This window comes from Salvelinus alpinus, chromosome 28 (assembly GCF_045679555.1).
Source record: "Salvelinus alpinus chromosome 28, SLU_Salpinus.1, whole genome shotgun sequence".
Lineage (NCBI taxonomy): Eukaryota > Metazoa > Chordata > Actinopteri > Salmoniformes > Salmonidae > Salvelinus > Salvelinus alpinus.
Genome location: NC_092113.1, coordinates 28225246 through 28246298, shown reverse-complemented (window position 1 = coordinate 28246298; position 21053 = coordinate 28225246). Strand labels below are relative to the sequence as shown.

General features: G+C 45.9%; 1 protein-coding gene across 2 annotated transcripts in view; it reads right to left on the bottom strand.

Moving 5' to 3' along the window:
• Positions 1-21053, bottom strand: part of LOC139557594 (plexin-A2-like) — a 449982-nt gene that overhangs the window by 110512 nt on the left and 318417 nt on the right. For both annotated transcript variants that reach the window (XM_071372601.1, XM_071372600.1), the window contains exons 7-10: positions 20172-20325; positions 12068-12164; positions 8111-8225; positions 6968-7168 (exon numbers count right to left, since the gene is read on the bottom strand). In XM_071372601.1, coding sequence (XP_071228702.1) covers positions 6968-7168; positions 8111-8225; positions 12068-12164; positions 20172-20325 — 567 coding nt within the window. The remainder of the gene's footprint in view (positions 1-6967; positions 7169-8110; positions 8226-12067; positions 12165-20171; positions 20326-21053) is intronic.

Sequence of the window (21053 nt, the reverse complement as noted above, 5' to 3'; positions counted from 1 at the left end):
TCCTTCTTTCTGTCCTCCTAGATTCCCTCTTCCTCTCTGTCCTCCTAGATTCCCCCTTCCTTCTCTCTGTCCTCCTAGATCCCCCCTTCGTTCTCTCTGTCCTCCTAGATTCCCCCTTCCTTCTCTCTGTCATCCTAGATCCCCCCCTTCCTTCTCTCTGTCCTCCTAGATTCTCCCTTCCTTCTCTCTGTCCTCCTAGATTCCCCCTTCCTTCTCTCTGTCCTCCTAGATTCACCCTTCCTTCTCTCTGTCCTCCTAGATTCCCCCTTCCTTCTCTCTGTCATCCTAGATTCACCCTTCCTTCTTTCTGTCCTCCTAGATTCCCCCTTCCTTCTCTCTGTCCTCCTAGATTCACCCTTCCTTCTCTCTGTCCTCCTAGATCCCCCCCTTCCTTCTCTCTGTCATCCTAGATTCCCCCTTCCTTCTCTCTGTCATCCTAGATTCCCCCTTCCTTCTTTCTGTCCTCCTAGATCCCCCCTTCCTTCTCTCTGTCCTCCTAGATTCCCCCTTCCTTCTCTCTGTCCTCCTAGATTCCCCCTTCCTTCTCTCTGTCATCCTAGATTCACCCTTCCTTCTCTCTGTCATGCTAGATCCCCCCTTCCTTCTCTCTGTCCTCCTAGATTCCCCCTTCCTTTCCTCTGTCATCCTAGATTCACCCTTCCTTCTCTCTGTCATCCTAGATTCCCCCTTCCTTCTCTCTGTCCTCCTAGATTCCCCCTTCCTTCTCTCTGTCCTCCTAGATCCCCCCTTCCTTCTCTCTGTCCTCCTAGATTCCCCCTTCCTTCTCTCTGTCCTCCTAGATTCCCCCTTCCTTCTCTCTGTTCTCCTAGATTCCCCCTTCCTTCTCTCTGTCATCCTAGGTTCACCCTTCCTTTTTTCTGTCCTCCTAGATCCCCCCTTCCTTCTCTCTGTCCTCCTAGATCCCCCCTTCCTTCTCTCTGTCCTCCTAGATTCCCCCTTCCTTCTCTCTGTCCTCCTAGATTCCCCCTTCCTTCTCTCTGTTCTCCTAGATTCCCCCTTCCTTCTCTCTGTCATCCTAGGTTCACCCTTCCTTCTCTCTGTCATGCTAGATCCCCCCTTCCTTCTCTCTGTCCTCCTAGATTCCCCCTTCCTTCTCTCTGTCATCCTAGATTCCCCCTTCCTTCTCTCTGCCATCCTAGATTCACCCTTCCTTCTTTCTGTCCTCCTAGATTCCCGCTTCCTTCTCTCTGTCATCCTAGATTCACTCTTCCTTCTCTCTGTCCTCCTAGATTCACCCTTCCTTCTCTCTGCCATCCTAGATCCCCCCTTCCTTCTCTCTGTCCTCCTAGATTCCCCCTTCCTTCTCTCTGTCCTCCTAGATTCACCCTTCCTTCTCTGTCCTCCTAGATTCACTCTTCCTTCTCTCTGTCCTCCTAGATTCACCCTTCCTTCTCTCTGCCATCCTAGATTCCCCCTTCCTTCTCTCTGTCCTCCTAGATTCCCCCTTCCTTCTCTCTGTCATCCTAGATTCACCCTTCCATCTCTCTGTCATGCTAGATCCTCCCTTCCTTCTCTCTGTCCTCCTAGATTCCCCCTTCCTTCTCTCTGTCATCCTAGATTCACCCTTCCTTCTCTCTGTCCTCCTAGATTCCCCCTTCCTTCTCTCTGTCCTCCTAGATTCACCCTTCCTTCTTTCTGTCCTCCTAGATTCCCCCTTCCTTTCCTCTGTCATCCTAGATTCACCCTTCCTTCTCTCTGTCATCCTAGATTCCCCCTTCCTTTTTTCTGTCCACCTAGATCCCCCCTTCCTTCTCTCTGTCCTCCTAGATCCCCCCTTCCTTCTCTCTGTCCTCCTAGATCCCCCCCTTCCTTCTCTCTGTCATCCTAGATTCCCCCTTCCTTCTCTCTGCCATCCTAGATTCACCCTTCCTTCTTTCTGTCCTCCTAGATTCCCGCTTCCTTCTCTCTGTCATCCTAGATTCACTCTTCCTTCTCTCTGTCATCCTAGATTCCCCCTTCCTTCTCTCTGTCCTCCTAGATTCCCCCTTCCTTCTCTCTGTCCTCCTAGATTCCCCCTTCCTTCTCTCTGTCATCCTAGATTCACCCTTCCTTCTCTCTGTCATGCTAGATCCTCCCTTCCTTCTCTCTGTCCTCCTAGATTCCCCCTTCCTTCTCTCTGCCATCCTAGATTCACCCTTCCTTCTTTCTGTCCTCCTAGATTCCCCCTTCCTTTCCTCTGTCATCCTAGATTCACCCTTCCTTCTCTCTGTCATCCTAGATTCCCCCTTCCTTTTTTCTGTCCACCTAGATCCCCCCTTCCTTCTCTCTGTCCTCCTAGATCCCCCCTTCCTTCTCTCTGTCCTCCTAGATCCCCCCTTCCTTCTCTCTGTCCTCCTAGATTCCCCCTTCCTTCTCTCTGTCATCCTAGATTCCCCCTTCCTTCTCTCTGCCATCCTAGATTCACCCTTCCTTCTCTCTGTCCTCCTAGATTCCCCCTTCCTTCTCTTTGTCATCCTAGATTCACTCTTCCTTCTCTCTGTCATCCTAGATTCCCCCTTCCTTCTCTCTGCCATCCTAGATTCACCCTTCCTTCTCTCTGTCCTCCTAGATTCCCCCTTCCTTCTCTTTGTCATCCTAGATTCACTCTTCCTTCTCTCTGCCATCCTAGATCCCCCCCTTCCTTCTCTCTGTCCTCCTAGATTCCCCCTTCCTTCTCTCTGTCCTCCTAGATTCACCCTTCCTTCTCTGTCCTCCTAGATCCCCCCTTCCTTCTCTCTGTCCTCCTAGATTCCCGCTTCCTTCTCTCTGTCCTCCTAGATTCACCCGTCCTTCTCTCTGTCCTCCTAGATTCACCCTTCCTTCTCTCTGTCCTCCTAGATTCCCCCTTCCTTCTCTCTGTCCTCCTAGATTCACCCTTCCTTCTCTCTGTCCTCCTAGATTCACCCTTCCTTCTCTGTCCTCCTAGATTCACCCTTCCTTCTCTGTCCTCCTAGATTCACCCTTCCTTCTCTCTGTCTTCCTAGGTGATGTCCTCAGCTGCCTCTCTTGCCCTAATCTCCTTCGTGGCTGTGGCTGTGTGTGTGTGTGTGTGTGTGTGTGTGTGTGTGTGTGTGTGTGTGTGTGTGTGTGTGTGTGTGTGTGTGTGTGTGTGTGTGTGTGTGTGTGTGTGTGTGTGTGTGTGTGTCCTCTGGGAATAGGACTGGAATCAGTGTGAGCCTGGCTGGGGGGCAGAGCAGAGCTTCACTGCATTAACAGTCCTCTCCTCTCCTGTGCTGTCCTGTGTAACTACCCAGGCCAGGGCCCCTCTCTCACCCAGCCTATCCACTAACAGGCTACTGTTGCTGGGTACAGGTGACATGGCCAGAGGCCTCACACCACAGACACTGTTAACACTCTCACTAAGAGTCTGACAATCATTGACATTTATTGACATTGAGAGTGCAAAATGGGAATAGATACTGTGTGGTAGATATAGTGAATGTGTGAGGGTTATTTAGGAGTTAACCAGGGTGTTGTGGTGATATGGTGGATGTGTGAGGGTTATTTAGGAGTTAACCAGGGTGTTGTGGTGATATAGTGGATGTGTGAGGGTTATTTAGGAGTTAACCAGGGTGTTGTGGTGATATAGTGGATGTGTGAGGGTTATTTAGGAGTTAACCAGGGTGTTGTGGTGATATAGTGAATGTGTGAGGGTTATTTAGTAGTTAACCAGGGTGTTGTGGTGATATAGTGGATGTGTGAAGGTTATTTAGGAGTTAACCAGGGTGTTGTGGTGATATAGTGAATGTGTGAGGGTTATTTAGGAGTTAACCAGGGTGTTGTGGTGATATAGTGGATGTGTGAAGGTTATTTAGGAGTTAACCAGGGTGTTGTGGTGATATAGTGAATGTGTGAAGGTTATTTAGGAGTTAACCAGGGTGTTGTGGTGATATAGTGAATGTGTGAGGGTTTTTTAGGAGTTAACCAGGGTGTTGTGGTGATATAGTGAATGTGTGAGGGTTATTTAGGAGTTAACCAGGGTGTTGTGGTGATATAGTGGATGTGTGAGGGTTATTTAGGAGTTAACCAGGGTGTTGTGGTGATATAGTGAATGTGTGAGGGTTATTTAGGAGTTAACCAGGGTGTTGTGGTGATATAGTGGATGTGTGAAGGTTATTTAGGAGTTAACCAGGGTGTTGTGATGATATAGTGGATGTGTGAGGGTTATTTAGGAGTTAACCAGGGTGTTGTTGTCACGTTCCTGACCTATTTATGTTAGTTTTTGTGTGTTAGTTGGTCAGGACGTGAGGTTGGGTGGGCATTCTATGTTTTCTGTTTCTGTGTTGGTTTTGGGTTGCCTGGTATGGCTCTTAATTAGAGGCAGGTGTTTGGCGTTCCTCTAATTAAGAGTCATATTTAGGTAGGCGTTGTCACAGTGTTCGTTGTGGGTGATTGTCTCCTATGTCTGTATGTATGTTCGTACCACATGGGACTGTAGCGTTTGTTTGTTTCGTTTCGTTTCGATGTCGTCCGTTTCCTGTACGTAAGTTTATGTTTAGTTATGTAAGTTTATGTTCAGGTTTCGTTCAACGTCGTTTTCTTGTTTTGTAGTTTGAAAGTGTTTTGTTTCGTTTCGTGTTGCCATCATCGTTGTTAAATAAAGATGGCTTATTTCCCAAAGCCTGCGTTTTGGTCTGAGGATCCTTCTCTCCTCACCTCATCCGAGGATGAGGAGAGCGACAGCCGTTACAGTTGTGGTGATATAGTGGATGTGTAAGGGTTATTTAGGAGTTAACCAGGGTGTTGTGGTGATATAGTGGATGTGTGAGGGTTATTTAGGAGTTAACCAGGGTGTTGTGGTGATATAGTGGATGTGTGAGGGTTATTTAGGAGTTAACCAGGGTGTTGTGGTGATATAGTGAATGTGTGAAGGTTATTTAGGAGTTAACCAGGGTGTTGTGGTGATATAGTGGATGTGTGAGGGTTATTTAGGAGTTAACCAGGGTGTTGTGGTGATATAGTGGATGTGTGAGGGTTATTTAGGAGTTAACCAGGGTGTTGTGTTGATATAGTGGATGTGTAAGGGTTATTTAGGAGTTAACCAGGGTGTTGTGGTGATATAGTGGATGTGTGAGGGTTATTTAGGAGTTAACCAGGGTGTTGTGGTGATATAGTGGATGTGTGAGGGTTATTTAGGAGTTAACCAGGGTGTTGTGGTGATATAGTGGATGTGTGAGGGTTATTTAGGAGTTAACCAGGGTGTTGTGGTGATATAGTGGATGTGTGAGGGTTATTTAGGAGTTAACCAGGGTGTTGTGGTGATATAGTGGATGTGTGAGGGTAATTTAGGATTTCACATGGATACATGTAGATATACATCTGGATGTGGTGAATAAGAGAGAGAGATGTTGTATACATTTTGTAAACATACAGAATGTGCTGTAAGAGTGTGTTCTGCAGTACGTGTGTAAATATGAGCCTTTGCTAGCTAGTGTGTGTTACTGCGAGTGTCCATCATGTATATAGCATGTCTCCAGGCCCTGCAGTGTGTTACTGTGTGTTACTAACCCTAACCCTGCAGTGTGTTACTGTGTGTCACTAACCCTAACGCTGCAGTGTGTTACTGTGTGTTACTAACCCTAACCCTGCAGTGTGTTACTGTGTGTTACTAACCCTAACCCTGCAGTGTGTTACTGTGTGTTACTAACCCTAACCCTGCAGTGTGTTACTGTGTGTTACTAACCCTAACCCTGCAGTGTGTTACTGTGTGTTACTAACCCTAACGCTGCAGTGTGTTACTGTGTGTTACTAACCCTAACCCTGCAGTGTGTTACTGTGTGTTACTAACCCTAACCCTGCAGTGTGTTACTGTGTGTTACTAACCCTAACCCTGCAGTGTGTTACTGTGTGTTACTAACCCTAACCCTGCAGTGTGTTACTGTGTGTCACTAACCCTAACCCTGCAGTGTGTTACTGTGTGTTACTAACCCTAACGCTGCAGTGTGTTACTGTGTGTTACTAACCCTAACGCTGCAGTGTGTTACTGTGTGTTACTAACCCTAACCCTGCAGTATGTTACTTTGTGTCACTAACCCTAACGCTGCAGTGTGTTACTGTGTGTTACTAACCCTAACGCTGCAGTGTGTTACTGTGTGTCACTAACCCTAACCCTGCAGTGTGTTACTGTGTGTTACTAACCCTAACCCTGCAGTGTGTTACTGTGTGTTACTAACCCTAACCCTGCAGTATGTTACTGTGTGTCACTAACCCTAACGCTGCAGTGTGTTACTGTGTGTTACTAACCCTAATGCTGCAGTGTGTTACTGTGTGTTACTAACCCTAACGCTGCAGTGTGTTACTGTGTGTTACTAACCCTAACGCTGCAGTGTGTTACTGTGTGTCACTAACCCTAACCCTGCAGTATGTTACTGTGTGTTACTAACCCTAACCCTGCAGTGTGTTACTGTGTGTTACTAACCCTAACCCTGCAGTATGTTACTTTGTGTCACTAACCCTAACGCTGCAGTGTGTTACTGTGTGTTACTAACCCTAACGCTGCAGTGTGTTACTGTGTGTCACTAACCCTAACCCTGCAGTGTGTTACTGTGTGTTACTAACCCTAACCCCGCAGTGTGTTACTGTGTGTTACTAACCCTAACCCTGCAGTGTGTTACTGTGTGTTACTAACCCTAACCCTGCAGTGTGTTACTGTGTGTCACTAACCCTAACCCTGCAGTGTGTTACTGTGTGTTACTAACCCTAACCCTGCAGTGTGTTACTGTGTGTTACTAACCCTAACCCTGCAGTGTGTTACTGTGTGTCACTAACCCTAACCCTGCAGTGTGTTACTGTGTGTTACTAACCCTAACGCTGCAGTGTGTTACTGTGTGTTACTAACCCTAACCCTGCAGTGTGTTACTGTGTGTTACTAACCCTAACCCTGCAGTGTGTTACTGTGTGTTACTAACCCTAACGCTGCAGTGTGTTACTGTGTGTTACTAACCCTAACCCTGCAGTGTGTACCCACCGAGCTGTTCTGACACTGTACAGAGGAGCTGTTGAAGCGCAGGGCGGTGACTCGGTGGCTGACCCCCTGGATGTGGAGGACACACTCGTAACCACGCTGGCCTGACTGGGGCTGGGGAAGGTTCCGGGCCTTCAGGGTGATGGGCTTCACCTCCCCAGCCGGGATCAGAATCTCCTCCGACCGCACCAGCTGAGGACAGTCCTAGAGAGGGGGGTGGGGAAGGTTAAAGGTCAAATAAACTAACAGACACAACAAACAGAGTGGATACACACAAACAACAAACACACGCAGCACACACACACATAAAAGCTAGCTGGCTAACATTGTATATTTCCGTGGATGAAAGAACAAAAGCCCTTGACATGAGAGGGAGTGATGGAGGGAGAGGGGAGGGAGGTAGCAGGGTCAAACCGGCCATAGAGGCTGGTGCTGGAGAGTGTTGGCTGCTCCGCCTTTCTCACATAATAGGATCAACTCGGAGGGTCAATCTTCTAAAATGGCAGCCAGTGCTTTGTCACTGATGACAACTGACAGCGGGAGGACAAATCTGCAGGATCATAAAACTGGGGGAGGCCAATAATAGCTACAGCTGTGTGTGGGTGTGTATGTGTGTGTGTGTGTGTGTATCAGTCAATGCTGCCACAGTAGGTCTCTTTGGAGTGTGTCAAAAGGGAAGTGTGAAGAGAGAGGCCACTGTCCTCCTGTCCTCTGCAGCAGTAGTCTGTTCTCACTCTCAGACAGACAGATCAATGTGTTACTTTACACTCTGATAGATAGATAGATAGATAGATAGATAGATAGATAGATAGATAGATAGATAGATAGATAGATAGATAGATAGATAGATAGATAGATAGATAGATAGATAGATAGATAGATAGATAGGCGGTAAACACACTCCACTGTCACAGAGAGCGAGAGGAGAGTAAGAGTGTGTGTGTGTGTGTGTATCAGTGGAGCCTGCTGAGTGGAGGAAGGCTCATAATAATGGCTGGAACGGAGCAAATGGAATGGCATCAAACACATGGAAACAGTTTGATGTATTTGATACCGTTCCCCGTATCCCGCTCCAGCCATTACCACGTGTCCGTCCTCCCCAATTAAGGTGCCACCAACCTCTTGTGGTGTGTGTATGGTACGTACCTCGGAGGCGTTGACGCGTCCCTCCTGGAAGGAGCAGCTGGATGGGTCGTGGGTACACAGGTTACGGTACTTGCACCAGTGGCAGCGGAAGGCACTGTTCACACAGGACAGACACCTGGAGACAGAGGACAGACAGATGGACAGGACAGACACTCAGGAAGCTGCACCAGTCAAGTGGGAGGAGGTGGCACAAAACGGCCATGCAATTGCCAAGGAGGAAACAAGTGCAGCAGATCCCAAGTGGGCACCTGCTGTTGATGCCCTTGTGGTTGGCACGGTACCTCCTAGCTCCTACAGGAAGTGTGCCAACCTAGCGCTCCAACTAGTTTCTAGTGGTTTCCTAACCTGTATGTGTGAATAGAGGCAAAGCAGCTACAGCCGGCCCCGGGACACAGAGGGCACTATTTTTTTCCTATTTAGTGCACTATGTTTGACCTGGTCCCTGGTGAAACGTAGTATTCTAAATAGGGAACAGGAAGCCATTTGGGACGAACCATAGCGACTGAAGCAGAGTCAGGGAGGTAAAGTGAGTAATGGGGACGAATAGTATGTTGGCACAGCTTGATCCTGTCATTACCATTAGGCCAGTGTTATTGTAATGCGGTTGTAAATACCAGCTGGCATGGTGCCTGCGAGCTGCCATAGATGCCCTGGGCATGGTGGGCATGGGTGGTGGGTAGAGATATGGCTGGCATCCTCTATGTAGGCATACTGCATCTATAACCACCTCAAACCATGGCTCTGTGTTCATCCTCTCTAGGATGGGATGAGGGAGGAGGGGTAGAGGATGTTGAGGGATGGCAGGGAAACAGCAAACGCAAACTTGGGCATAAGATGACGTCAGGGTGTGTGCGTGTGTGTGTGTCTCTGTGCCAATGTCATGACTCAGATCTCTCAGGAAGGGAGGAAGGGGACAGTGTTGCGTAGTCTAGCAGTCAGCATGTTTGCTACTACTACTATTACAAGAAGCATCATGATGGAAGCCTTGGCCTGATACTCTGTTCCCCTGATACGCTGTCCCCCTGATACGCTGTTCCCCTGATACGCTGTTCCCCTGATACGCTGCCCCCCAGGTACTCTGTCCCCCTGATTCCTTGTCCCCCTGATACTCTGTCCCCCTGATACACTGTCCCCCTGATACGCTGTCCCCCTGATACGCTGTCCCCTGATACGCTGTCCCCCTGATACTCTGTCCCCCTGATATGCTGTTCCCCTGATACGCTGTCCCCCTGATACGCTGTCCCCCTGATACGCTGTCCCCCTGATACGCTGTCCCCTGATACGCTGTCCCCCTGATACTCTGTCCCCCTGATATGCTGTTCCCCTGATACGCTGTCCCCCTGATACGCTGTTCCCCCGATACGCTGTCCCCCTGATACGCTGTCCCCCTGACACGCTGTCCCCCTGACACGCTGTCCCCCTGATACGCTGTCCCCCTGATACGCTGTCCCCCTGATACGCTGTCCCCCTGACACGCTGTCCCCCTAATACGCTGTTCGCCTGATACTCTGTCCCCTAAAGCCGTGATCACATTGGCACTTTGAAGTGACTCAAATCCCATTTATTTGCATGTCCAATTCGTATCTGTTTCTTTCCCTGCAGTCTGAACAGCCAAAAACCACATTTGTAGGTAGTTTGAAATCAAATACAAGTCTGATTCCATAGTCATGTGACTTGTGTTTATTTGACTGTATATCTTGTTGCTTGCTGGCTACTCTGTCGACAGTTTGACAAGAATATGTGGTAGCTAACTAGCTTGGTAATTGTTTACAAACAAATGAGTGAATGTTCTAGAAAGCTAAACAGCTACCTAGCTAGCTAGTTGACTGCTGTATATAGTCAAAAAGGACTAGTGACCAATCTGATTTGGTCACTTGTAACTTGCTGTTTGGACAGCCAGTAGTCCAAAACAGATTTGAAAAACAAAACTGATTTGAGCATCAAGGCCTGCAGTGTGAACAAGGCTCAAGGGTTGTGTCACTATGATGTTGATTAAATGGTTGTACAGGAGGTCCATGTCTCTATGACTGCATCTGAAATGGCATCCTATTTCCTATATAGTGCGCTACTTTGACCAGAACCGTATGAGGGCCCTAGACAAACGTAGTGCACGATATAGGGTGCTGGGTGCTGATTCAGACTAACCCTACAGTATGACTGGTACAGTAACTGGTCCCTCCTTATAGTCTTACTGTACAGTATAATGAGGAGTTGATTGTTGGACTGATGTATAGTCTAATTAAGCTTTTCCAGGCTGGATAAATGATGCAGACTTGTTTATGCTGAAATATTCATCAGAGCAAAAGCATGGGAGGATCTAATTCAGAAGAATGAGGCTGATTCACCCGCCGGTATAGCAGTGTGTGTGTGTGTGTGTGTGTGTGTGTGTGTGTGTGTGTGTGTGTGTGTGTGTGTGTGTGTGTGTGTGTGCGTGTGTGTGTGTGTGTGTGTGTTTACTGCCTGATTATCTGAGTAGATGTGGGAGCTCTTAATAGAGTACACTGTGACTTTGTGTTCTACTCAGACAGGCTCCTCAGACTGTGACTTTGTGTTCTACTCAGACAGGCGCCTCAGACTGTGACTTTGTGTTCCACTCAGACAGGCTCCTCAGACTGTGACTTTGTGTTCCACTCAGACAGGCTCCTCAAACTGTGACTTTGTGTTCTACTCAGACAGGCTCCTCAGACTGTGACTTTGTGTTCTACTCAGACAGGCTCCTCAGACTGTGACTTTGTGTTCTACTCAGACAGGCTCCTCAGACTGTGACTTTGTGTTCTACTCAGACAGGCTCCTCAGACTGTGACTTTGTGTTCTACTCAGACAGGCTCCTCAGACTGTGACTTTGTGTTCTACTCAGACAGGCTCCTCAGACTGTGACTTTGTGTTCCACTCAGACAGGCTCCTCAGACTGTGACTTTGTGTTCTACTCAGACATATTCCTCAGACTGTGACTTTGTGTTCTACTCAGACAGGCTCCTCAGACTGTGACTTTGTGTTCTACTCAGACAGGCGCCTCAGACTGTGACTTTGTGTTCCACTCAGACAGGCTCCTCAGACTGTGACTTTGTGTTCCACTCAGACAGGCTCCTCAAACTGTGACTTTGTGTTCTACTCAGACAGGCTCCTCAGACTGTGACTTTGTGTTCTACTCAGACAGGCTCCTCAGACTGTGACTTTGTGTTCTACTCAGACAGGCTCCTCAGACTGTGACTTTTGTGTTCTACTCAGACAGGCTCCTCAAACTGTGACTTTGTGTTCTACTCAGACAGGCTCCTCAGACTGTGACTTTGTGTTCTACTCAGACAGGCTCCTCAGACTGTGACTTTGTGTTCTACTCAGACAGGCTCCTCAGACTGTGACTTTGTGTTCTACTCAGACAGGCTCCTCAGACTGTGACTTTGTGTTCTACTCAGACAGGCTCCTCAGACTGTGACTTTGTGTTCTACTCAGACAGGCTCCTCAGACTGTGACTTTGTGTTCTACTCAGATAGGCTCCTCAAACTGACTTCAGACACAAGGACATAGTCAGACACTACAGTGGAGGGGAGGAGCTGAAGGCAAGGGAGAAGCCCAGCCTCTCATTCAATCAAAACAGAGGGCCATGACATCCAACAGAGCCAGGTTCAGACTCTGAGCAGAAAATAAACAGGCTGATGGGAGGGAGCAGCTTGGATCAGATTGCATTAGACATCACAGGGTCTATTTTAGGCTCGGAGGTTGAGCCTAAAGGCAGGCAAGGTTAGGGAGTAGGGACACCGTAACATATTCACACAGCGTTGATTCAGTAGTGTGGCCCTAGACTGCAGGGCTCCAGGGTCCTTCACAAATGCTGATCCAGAAGCAGGTCTCCCCCTGTCAATATAATCTTATTCATAATGATCTAACAGGGAAAACTGATGCTAGATCAGCAGTGAATACCGGCCCAGGACTGCAGGAGTAGATGAGGAAGATACTCACAGTTGGTGAACACTGCAGTTGTAGAACTTGACCTCCGTGCTGATGACCATCTGACCAGTCTCCTTAGAGTTGAGCCTCAACTCAACAACTGACCAGTCTAGAGAGAGAGAGAGAGAGAGAGCGAGAGCGAGAGCGAGAGAGAGAGAGAGAGAGTATGAGAGAGGAGAGAGAGAGAGCGAGAGAGAGAGAGGAGAGAGGAGAGAGGAGAGAGGAGAGAGAGAGAGCAAGAGAGAGAGGAGAGAAAATGATGAATGAAGCACTTATACAAATGACACACTATAACATGTAGCAGATTGTACCAACCCTTCCTGGATTCAATACAACCTGCTTAGAATACAAATGGAGAGACACACAAACACAACACCCCTCTTTTTCTTGAAGTCTCTCTATCTTTTCAGTTTCTCAAGAACACATCCCTCCTCTTTCTCTAGCAGTCTCTCTATCCCTTGGGTTTCTATATTCCCCTCCAGTACTCTATTCTTCCCCTCCCCCAGTTTCTATCCTTCCTTCAGTCTGTCCTTCTGTCTGTCTGCTTGTTCACCCTCTCAGTCCGCCGGAGGTCTGGAAGGGAACCAGAGGCCAGGTAGCGGGCAGTGGGGTACCGGGTGCCAGTCTCTGCTCTGGGACAGCTGGGTCTGAGGTGGGTCTGAGTGGCTACCAGGTACCTGCTGAGGTCCAAGCTGACCCATCCGGCCGGCCACTCATCCCACACAAACACACATCTCATCCCACACTCTAAGTCACACAAAACCTACACACACAGTATAACCCATGTTTTATCCTTTTTATTTGAATATGTTTGGCAGGTAGCCTAGCAGTTAAGCGTACTGGGCCAGTAACCGAAAGGTTCGAATCCCTGAGCCGGCAAGGTGGAGAATTATGTCGTTCTGCCCATGAGCAAGGCAGTTTACCCCCAACAACAACTGGGCACCGTGGATGTTGATTAAGGCAGCCCCCATGCACCTCTCTGATTCAGAGGGGTTGGGTTAAATATGGAAGACACATTTTGGTTGAATGCATTCAGTTGTGCAACTGACTAGGTATCGTCTTTCCATTTCCCTCTTAGTCTCTCCATTTCCAGCATTTTAGAAAATGACCATCTGAGACTGCAGTGATTTGGCATTGGGTGGTCCTTAATCAGAATAACAAACTCATAGGTATTCTACTATAAAGACAAAGATCTGTGTTATGAACAATGCTTCTCTCTCTCTCTCTCTCTCTCTCTCTCTCTCTCTCTCTCTCTCTCTCTCTCTCTCTCTCTCTCTCTCTCTCTCTCTCTCTCTCTCTCTCTCTCTCTCTCTCTCTCTCTCTCTCTCTCTCTCTCTCTGATCACAGAATGATGTGATGTGTAAAGTAGAAAGCAGGCTTGGGCTCAGACGGTTCGTAGTGTGGGAGGTTTTAATGAACCTATGTACATTGTTCTCTCTCTCACTGCACCTGTTGGGGATATGTTTTTCCACACACCAGACTGAACAGTGCACTACATCAGCTCTGCATTTCAGCTTTCCATCACATCATCTATTTGGCAACTACTAGCGTAGGTTTGTGATTCGAATACCCGAGCCAACAAGGTAAAAAATCTGTCGATGTGCCCTTGAGCAAGGCACTTTTGCCCGAGGTGATGAACTACTATGGCTGACCCTGTAAAACAGGACTTTTCACTGCACCTATCTGGTGTATGTGACAATAAAACATATACTACCGTTCAAAAGTCCGGGGTCACTTAGAAATGTCCTTGTTTTTGAAAGAAAAGCTTTTTTTTTTTGTCCATTAAAATAACATCAAATTGATCAGAAATACAGTGTAGACATTGTTAATGTTGTAAATGACTATTGTAGCTGGAAAAGGACAATTTGTTATGAAATATCTACATAGGGGTACAGAGGTCCATTATCAGCAACCATCACTCCTGTGTTCCAATGGCACGTTGTGTTAGCTAATCCAAGTTTATAATTTTAAAAGGCTAATTGATCATTACAAAACCCTTTTGCAAATATGTTAGCACAGCTGAAAACTGTTGTCCTGATTAAAGAAGCAATAAAACTGGCCTTCTTTAGACTAGTTGAGTATCTGGAGCATCAGCATTTGTGGGTTCGATTACAGGCTCAAAATGGCTAGAAACAAAGACCTTTCTTCTGAAACTCAATATATTCTTGTTCTGAGAAATGAAGGCTATTCCATGTGAGAAATTGCCAAGCAACTGAAGATCTTGTACAATGATGTGTCCTACTCCCTTCACAGAACAGTGTAAACTGGCTCTAACCAGAATTGAAAAAGAGGAGTAGGAGGCCCTGGTGCACAACTGAGCAAGAGGACAAGTACATTAGAGCGTCTACTTTGAGAAACAGACACCTCACAAGTCCTCAACTGGCAGCTTCATTAAATAGTACCCGCAAAACACCAGTCTCAACGTCAAGAGTGAAGAGGTGACTCGTGGATGCTGGCCTTCTAGGCAGAGTTGCAAAGAAAAAGCCATATCTCAGACTGACCAATAAAAATAAAATATTAAGATGGGCAAAAGAACACAGACACTGGACTGAGGAAGATTGGAAAAAAGTGTTATGGACAGACAAATCTAAGTTTGAGCTGTTCGGATCACAAAGAAGAACATTCATGAGACGCAGAAAAAATGAAAAGATGCTGGAGGAGTGCTTGACACCATCTGTCAAGCATGGCGGAGGCAATGTGATGGTCTGGGGGTGCTTTGGTGGTGGTAAAGTGGGAGATTTGTACAGGGTAAAACGGATCTTGAAGGAGGAAGGCCATTACTCCATTTTGCAATGCCATGCCATGTCCTGTGGACGGTGCTTAATTGGAGCCAATTTCCTCCTACAACAGGACAATGACCCCAAGCACAACTCCAAACTATGCAATAACTATTTAGGGAAGAAGCAGTCAGCTGGTATTCTGTCTATAATGGAGTGGCCAGCACAGTCACCGGATCTCAACCCTATTGAGCTGTTGTGGGAGCAACTTGACCGTATGGTACGTAAGAAGTGCCCATCAAGGCAATCCAATTTGTGGGAGGTGCCTCAGGGGAAGCATGTGGTGAAATCTCTTCAGATTACCTCAACAAATTGACAACTAGAATGCTAAAGGTCTGTAAGGCTGTAATTGCTGCAAATGGAGGATTCTTTGACGAAAGCAAAGTTTGAAGGACACAATTATTATTTCAATTAAAAATCATTATAACCTTGTCAACATCTTGACTATATTTCCTATTCATTTTGCAACTCATTTCATGTATGTTTTCATGGAAAACAAGGACATTTATAAGTGAGCCCAAACGTTTGAACGGTAGTGTAGATGTTGTTCCTGTGTCTGCCATTTTGTTTCCCTCTCAGGCAGATAAAACCTCCTTTCCCTCCATCTTCCTCTTTCACTCCGTCCTTCCTCCCTCCCTTCCCTAGCTCCTCCACTGTCACCCTCCCTCCCTCTCTTCCATCCCTCTCTCCCCCTTCCTTCACTCTCATTACTTCTGCACATGATCAATGTTCATCTGGTCAATAACCTCTCCCCTGGTTGTTTGGTATGTAGGTAGGTGGCCGGCTAGTCCTGGCTGATGAGGGGCAGGGTGTGTGTATGTGTATGAGGTCGGATTGAGAGGGAGATTATGAGGGGATAAACTGACCTTTACCTGGGGGAGAGACATTCATATAAGCTCCCACACGCCACCGACCTGGTGACTGTTGGGTAAACATGGCTGACATTTTATTCTCAGAGATGGGATTACATCACTGTGACAGCACACACATACACAAACAAACACATAGTGTGTGTAATCATCTACAGTGATTGTATGTGTGTGTGATCACCTATGACGTCACACATGAATATTACATGTTCTACCTTATGATACATGTAGAGCTCTGAAATATTTCAGTACTCATAAAACCTGGGCTCAAAACCTGGCTCTCTAGCAGAAAGAAACATCTAGCAGAGAAGAATAACCTTGGATTGGGCCTATTTACCTTACTTGGAAAGGCACATCAATACACCATCTAGTTTTTTTATTTTATGATTTTATTCAGATTTTTTTTTTAACAATACATAAACATACAGATGCACACAAACATCCACAACGTCACTTATTGCTCAGACCCACCTGCTCACACCCCCATCACTCTCAGCAATATTTATTTGTATTTTTAATTTAACCTTTATTTAACTAGGCAACAACACATTCTTATTTACAATACGATGCTGGGTCAATTATGTGCTGCCCTATGGGACTCCCAATCACAGCCGGATGTGATGCAGCCTGGATTTGAACTAGGTACTGCAGTGACGCCTCTATACACTGAGATGGAGTGTCTTAGACCACTGCGCCACTCAGCCTCAAACTGCACCATTTTGTGTCTCTCTGTCGCCCACACACTTTCAACATTTAGATAATAAATAACTTGACATTTCCATTGTGTTAACGATGGAGGATTGAATTATAGTTTGTAAGTATACGTTTTTTCAAGATGATTGACGAGAAAAGTATCGTCCAACCCATTGGGTATCTCACTACACCCCCATATGCCATGTCTGGAAGTATGCAGACAGACAGGTTAACAGTACATTTACATTGTAATACTTCTATCAGCCAACTTTCTAACTCTTGTGGTGGTTCATTTCTTCACTATAAAATAAGGAGAGACAAACTTATCACACAAGTCAGAGATATACTTAAACTACATCTTTAATAATAAGAGCTTTGCAATAGCAATGACTTTCAACGATTCACCATTTCTAATGATCCGTTGAGAGTGATAAAACAAAAGTACAAAGGTCTTTTATAGCCAAGATACACCCCTTTCAACCTACATGACGAACAACAGATACATAGAATGTTCACAAGGTTAAGACTCCAAACTGGAACCATCTCTTCCTGGTACGGTATAGAGCAGAAACATTAACTCATGTTCTCTGGAATACTCTTTAGGTTTTATCACCCAAAGACATCGTAAATCTCCTCTGTCAGTGTTATCTCATAGAGGCCCATCCTCAGTAGAACACACACACACACAATAGTTAACAGAATACTCTATTCTGTCGAATAAAACAACCATTATAATGCAATACAAGCATTATAACATAATCGTGCAATTTCCCTGACACTCTGCCCATAACTTTTGGACTATATACAGTGAGGGAAAAAAAGTATTTGATCACCTGCTGATTTTGTACGTTTGCCCACTGACAAAGAAATTATCAGTCTATAATTTTAATGGTAGGTTTATTTGAACAGTGAGAGCCAGAATAACAACAAAAATATCCAGAAAAATGTATGTCAAAAATGTTATAAATTGATTTGCATTTTAATGAGGGAAATAAGTATTTGACCCCCTCTCAATCAGAAAGATTTCTGGCTCCCAGGTGTCTTTTATACAGGTAACGAGCTGAGATTAGGAGCACACTCTTAAAGGGAGTGCTCCTAATCTCAGTTTGTTACCTGTATAAAAGACACCTGTCCACAGAAGCAATCAATCAATCAGATTCCAAACTCTCCACCAAGACCAAAGAGCTCTCCAAGGATGTCAGGGACAAGATTGTAGTCATACACAAGGCTGGAATGGGCTACAAGACCATCGGCAAGCAGCTTGGTGAGAAGGTGACAACAGTTGGTGCGATAATTCGCAAATGGAAGAAACACAAAAGAACTGTCAATCTCCCTCGGCCTGGGGCTCCATGCAAGTTCTCACCTCGTGGAGTTGCAATGATCATGAGAACGGTGAGGAATCAGCCCAGAACTACACGGGAGGATCTTGTCAATGATCTCAAGGCAGCTGGGACCATAGTCACCAAGAAAACAATTGGTAACACACTACGCCGTGAAGGACTGAAATCCTGCAGCGCCCGCAAGGTCCCCCTGCTCAAGAAAGCACATATACATGCCCGTCTGAAGTTTGCCAATGAACATCTGAATGATTCAGAGGACAACTGGGTGAAAGTGTTGTGGTCAGATGAGACCAAAATGGAGCTCTTTGGCATCAACTCAACTCGCCGTGTTTGGAGGAGGAGGAATGCTGCTTATGACCCCAAGAACACCATCCCCAACGTCAAACATGGAGGTGGAAACATTATGCTTTGGGGGTGTTTTTCTGCTAAGGGGACAGGACAACTTCACCGCATCAAAGGGACAATGGACGGGGCCATGTACCGTCAAATCTTGGGTGAGAACCTCCTTCCCTCAGCCAGGGCATTGAAAATGGGTCATGGATGGGTATTCCAGCATGACAATGACCCAAAACTCACGGTCAAGGCAACAAAGGAGTGGCTCAAGAAGAAGGACATTAAGGTCCTGGAGTGGCCTAGCCAGTCTCCAGACCTTAATCCCATAGAAAATCTGTGGAGGGAGCTGAAGGTTTGAGTTGCCAAACGTCAGCCTCGAAACCTTAATGACTTGGAGAAGATCTGCAAAGAGGAGTGGGACAAAATCCCTCCTGAGATGTGTGCAAACCTGGTGGCCAACTACAAGAAACGTCTGACCTCTGTGATTGCCAACAAGGGTTTTGCCACCAAGTACTAAGTCATGTTTTGCAGAGGGGTCAAATACTTATTTCCCTCATTAAAATGCAAATCAATTTATAATATTTTTGACATGCGTTTTTCTGGATTTTTTAAAATGTTATTCTGTCTCTCACTGTTCAAATAAACCTACCATTAAAATTATAGACTGATCACTTCTTTGTCAGCGGGCAAACGTACAAAATCAGCATGGGATCAAATACTTTTTTCACTCACTGTAGCATTCCCAGAAGGCATGGGTTATTGAGTCACTGTTAGTTTTACACTAAGACAGGATTCTGCTGTTGTGCTGTAGAATTTGTGTAATAAATTCTATACATTCGTTTATACTGGATTTTCGCAAAATTGTTAGTTACATTTTGTTCGTTAGATATGCAAAACATTGCAGAGAGCCTATCTTACATATCATATGAATATATTTTCTGACTCAAATGGGGTTCCCTAAAGATTACTCTGAAATGCCTTGATATGAAACTTTTAAGTAATGAAAATATCTACATTGGTTCGTCCAAAATAGCTTTTTAATTCTGTCATGGAAATAAATGTATTTCCTGTTACCAAGTCATTTATGGTTTCTATGCCTTTAGTTTTCCATGTAGACCATTCTATCAGTGAATTGTGAGAAGTTATCCAAGGACTGTACCATAGGGTTGTGTTTTTAAGGAGTGATATTGGTTCTTGTAGAATACGTTTCATTTTCTTCCATATTGTTATACTGTTCTTAACTATGAAGTTATTAATGTTCTTAGCATTATACTTAGAAAATAGATGCGGAAAAAGATTCTGGGGGTGAGCATGTTTATCTTCAATATGTACCCACTGTTCCTTTTTAGTGCATTTAACTATATGTCCCAAGAAAAAGCCTTGGGTAGCGAGTTGATACAATTCCAAGACTGGAAGGTTAAAACCACCCGCAGACTTAGGAAGATGTACAGCATCTTGTTCAACACAACCCTTACTAGCTTACCATCCCTGAGCTACTCCTTGTCTACCTCCCCATTATCAGTCTATCCTACCCTGTACCTCTACACTGCCCTCAGTGCTGTGTTAGCCCCATGTGAGGGCAGTAATGTGGGCAGCTCTATCCGGACACAGGCCCTGGTCCCTGGTCACCCATCCTCCAGGTTTCTTAATGAGGCCAGGGCTGGTGTGGAGCACACTCCCCAGCCAGGGGGACTGGTCTGTGGGCAGGGGGAGCTCATTAGGCTGCCTGGACCACCACCCACGTGAGGGTTTGGATCGATGATGGGACCAGATGTGGGATTAGTGAATGGAGACCAATGTGTGTGTTAGAGAGTGGAGACGGACAGAGGGAACATCGGACATCTCATTAACACACGACTCTACAGGAGGTTATAAATAGCAGAGAGAGGGAGGAAAAGAAGGAAGTGAAATAATGGTCGTAATGCCACAGCCCGCTGCTGTACTGTGTACAACTGTATGGCTCAAAGCCAACTATCACCTTGACTTTAATGGGAGTTCATCTAAGTGAATCTAGCTAGTATGGAATCGAGGAACATAATTGTTTTCCATTGGTGATTGTGATTGCCTCCTTCGCCAGATACATCAGGTGCATGTGTGTATCTACCTTGGTCAGCAGGTATGAGGGGAACATCCTTAGCGGTGGGGGACAGACAGAAGATCTGGTTACCGCTGACCTGTCCCTCCACCTCTGTCAGGTTTCCAAAGGAACAGGTGATCCCAGCTGCCAGGTCTGGGACATCAGACACCTTCACCAGCAACTGCATAGAGAGAGGTAGAAACCACACATTACACCTCACATAGGAACAACCACACATTACACCTCACATAGAAACAACCACACATTACACCTCACATAGAAACAACCACACATTACACCTCACATAGGAACAACCACACATTACACCTCACATAGGAACAACCACACATTAAACCTCACATAAAAACAACCACACATTACACCTCACATAGGAACAACCACACATTACACCTCACATAGGAACAACCACACATTAAACCTCACATAGTAACAACCACACATTAAACCTCACATAAAAACAACCACACATTACACCTCACATAGGAACAACCACACATTACACCTCACATAGGAACAACCACACATTACACCTCACATAGAAACAACCACACATTACACCTCACATAGAAACAACCACACATTACACCTCACATAGGAACAACCACACATTACACCTCACATAGAAACAACCACACATTACACCTCACATAGAAACAACCACACATTACACCTCACATAGTAACAACCACACATTACACCTCACATAGGAACAACCACACATTACACCTCACATAGGAACAACCACACATTACACCTCACATAGGAACAACCACACATTACACCTCACATAGGAACAACCACACATTACACCTCACATAGAAACAACCACACATTACACCTCACATAAAAACAACCACACATTACACCTCACATAGGAACAACCACACA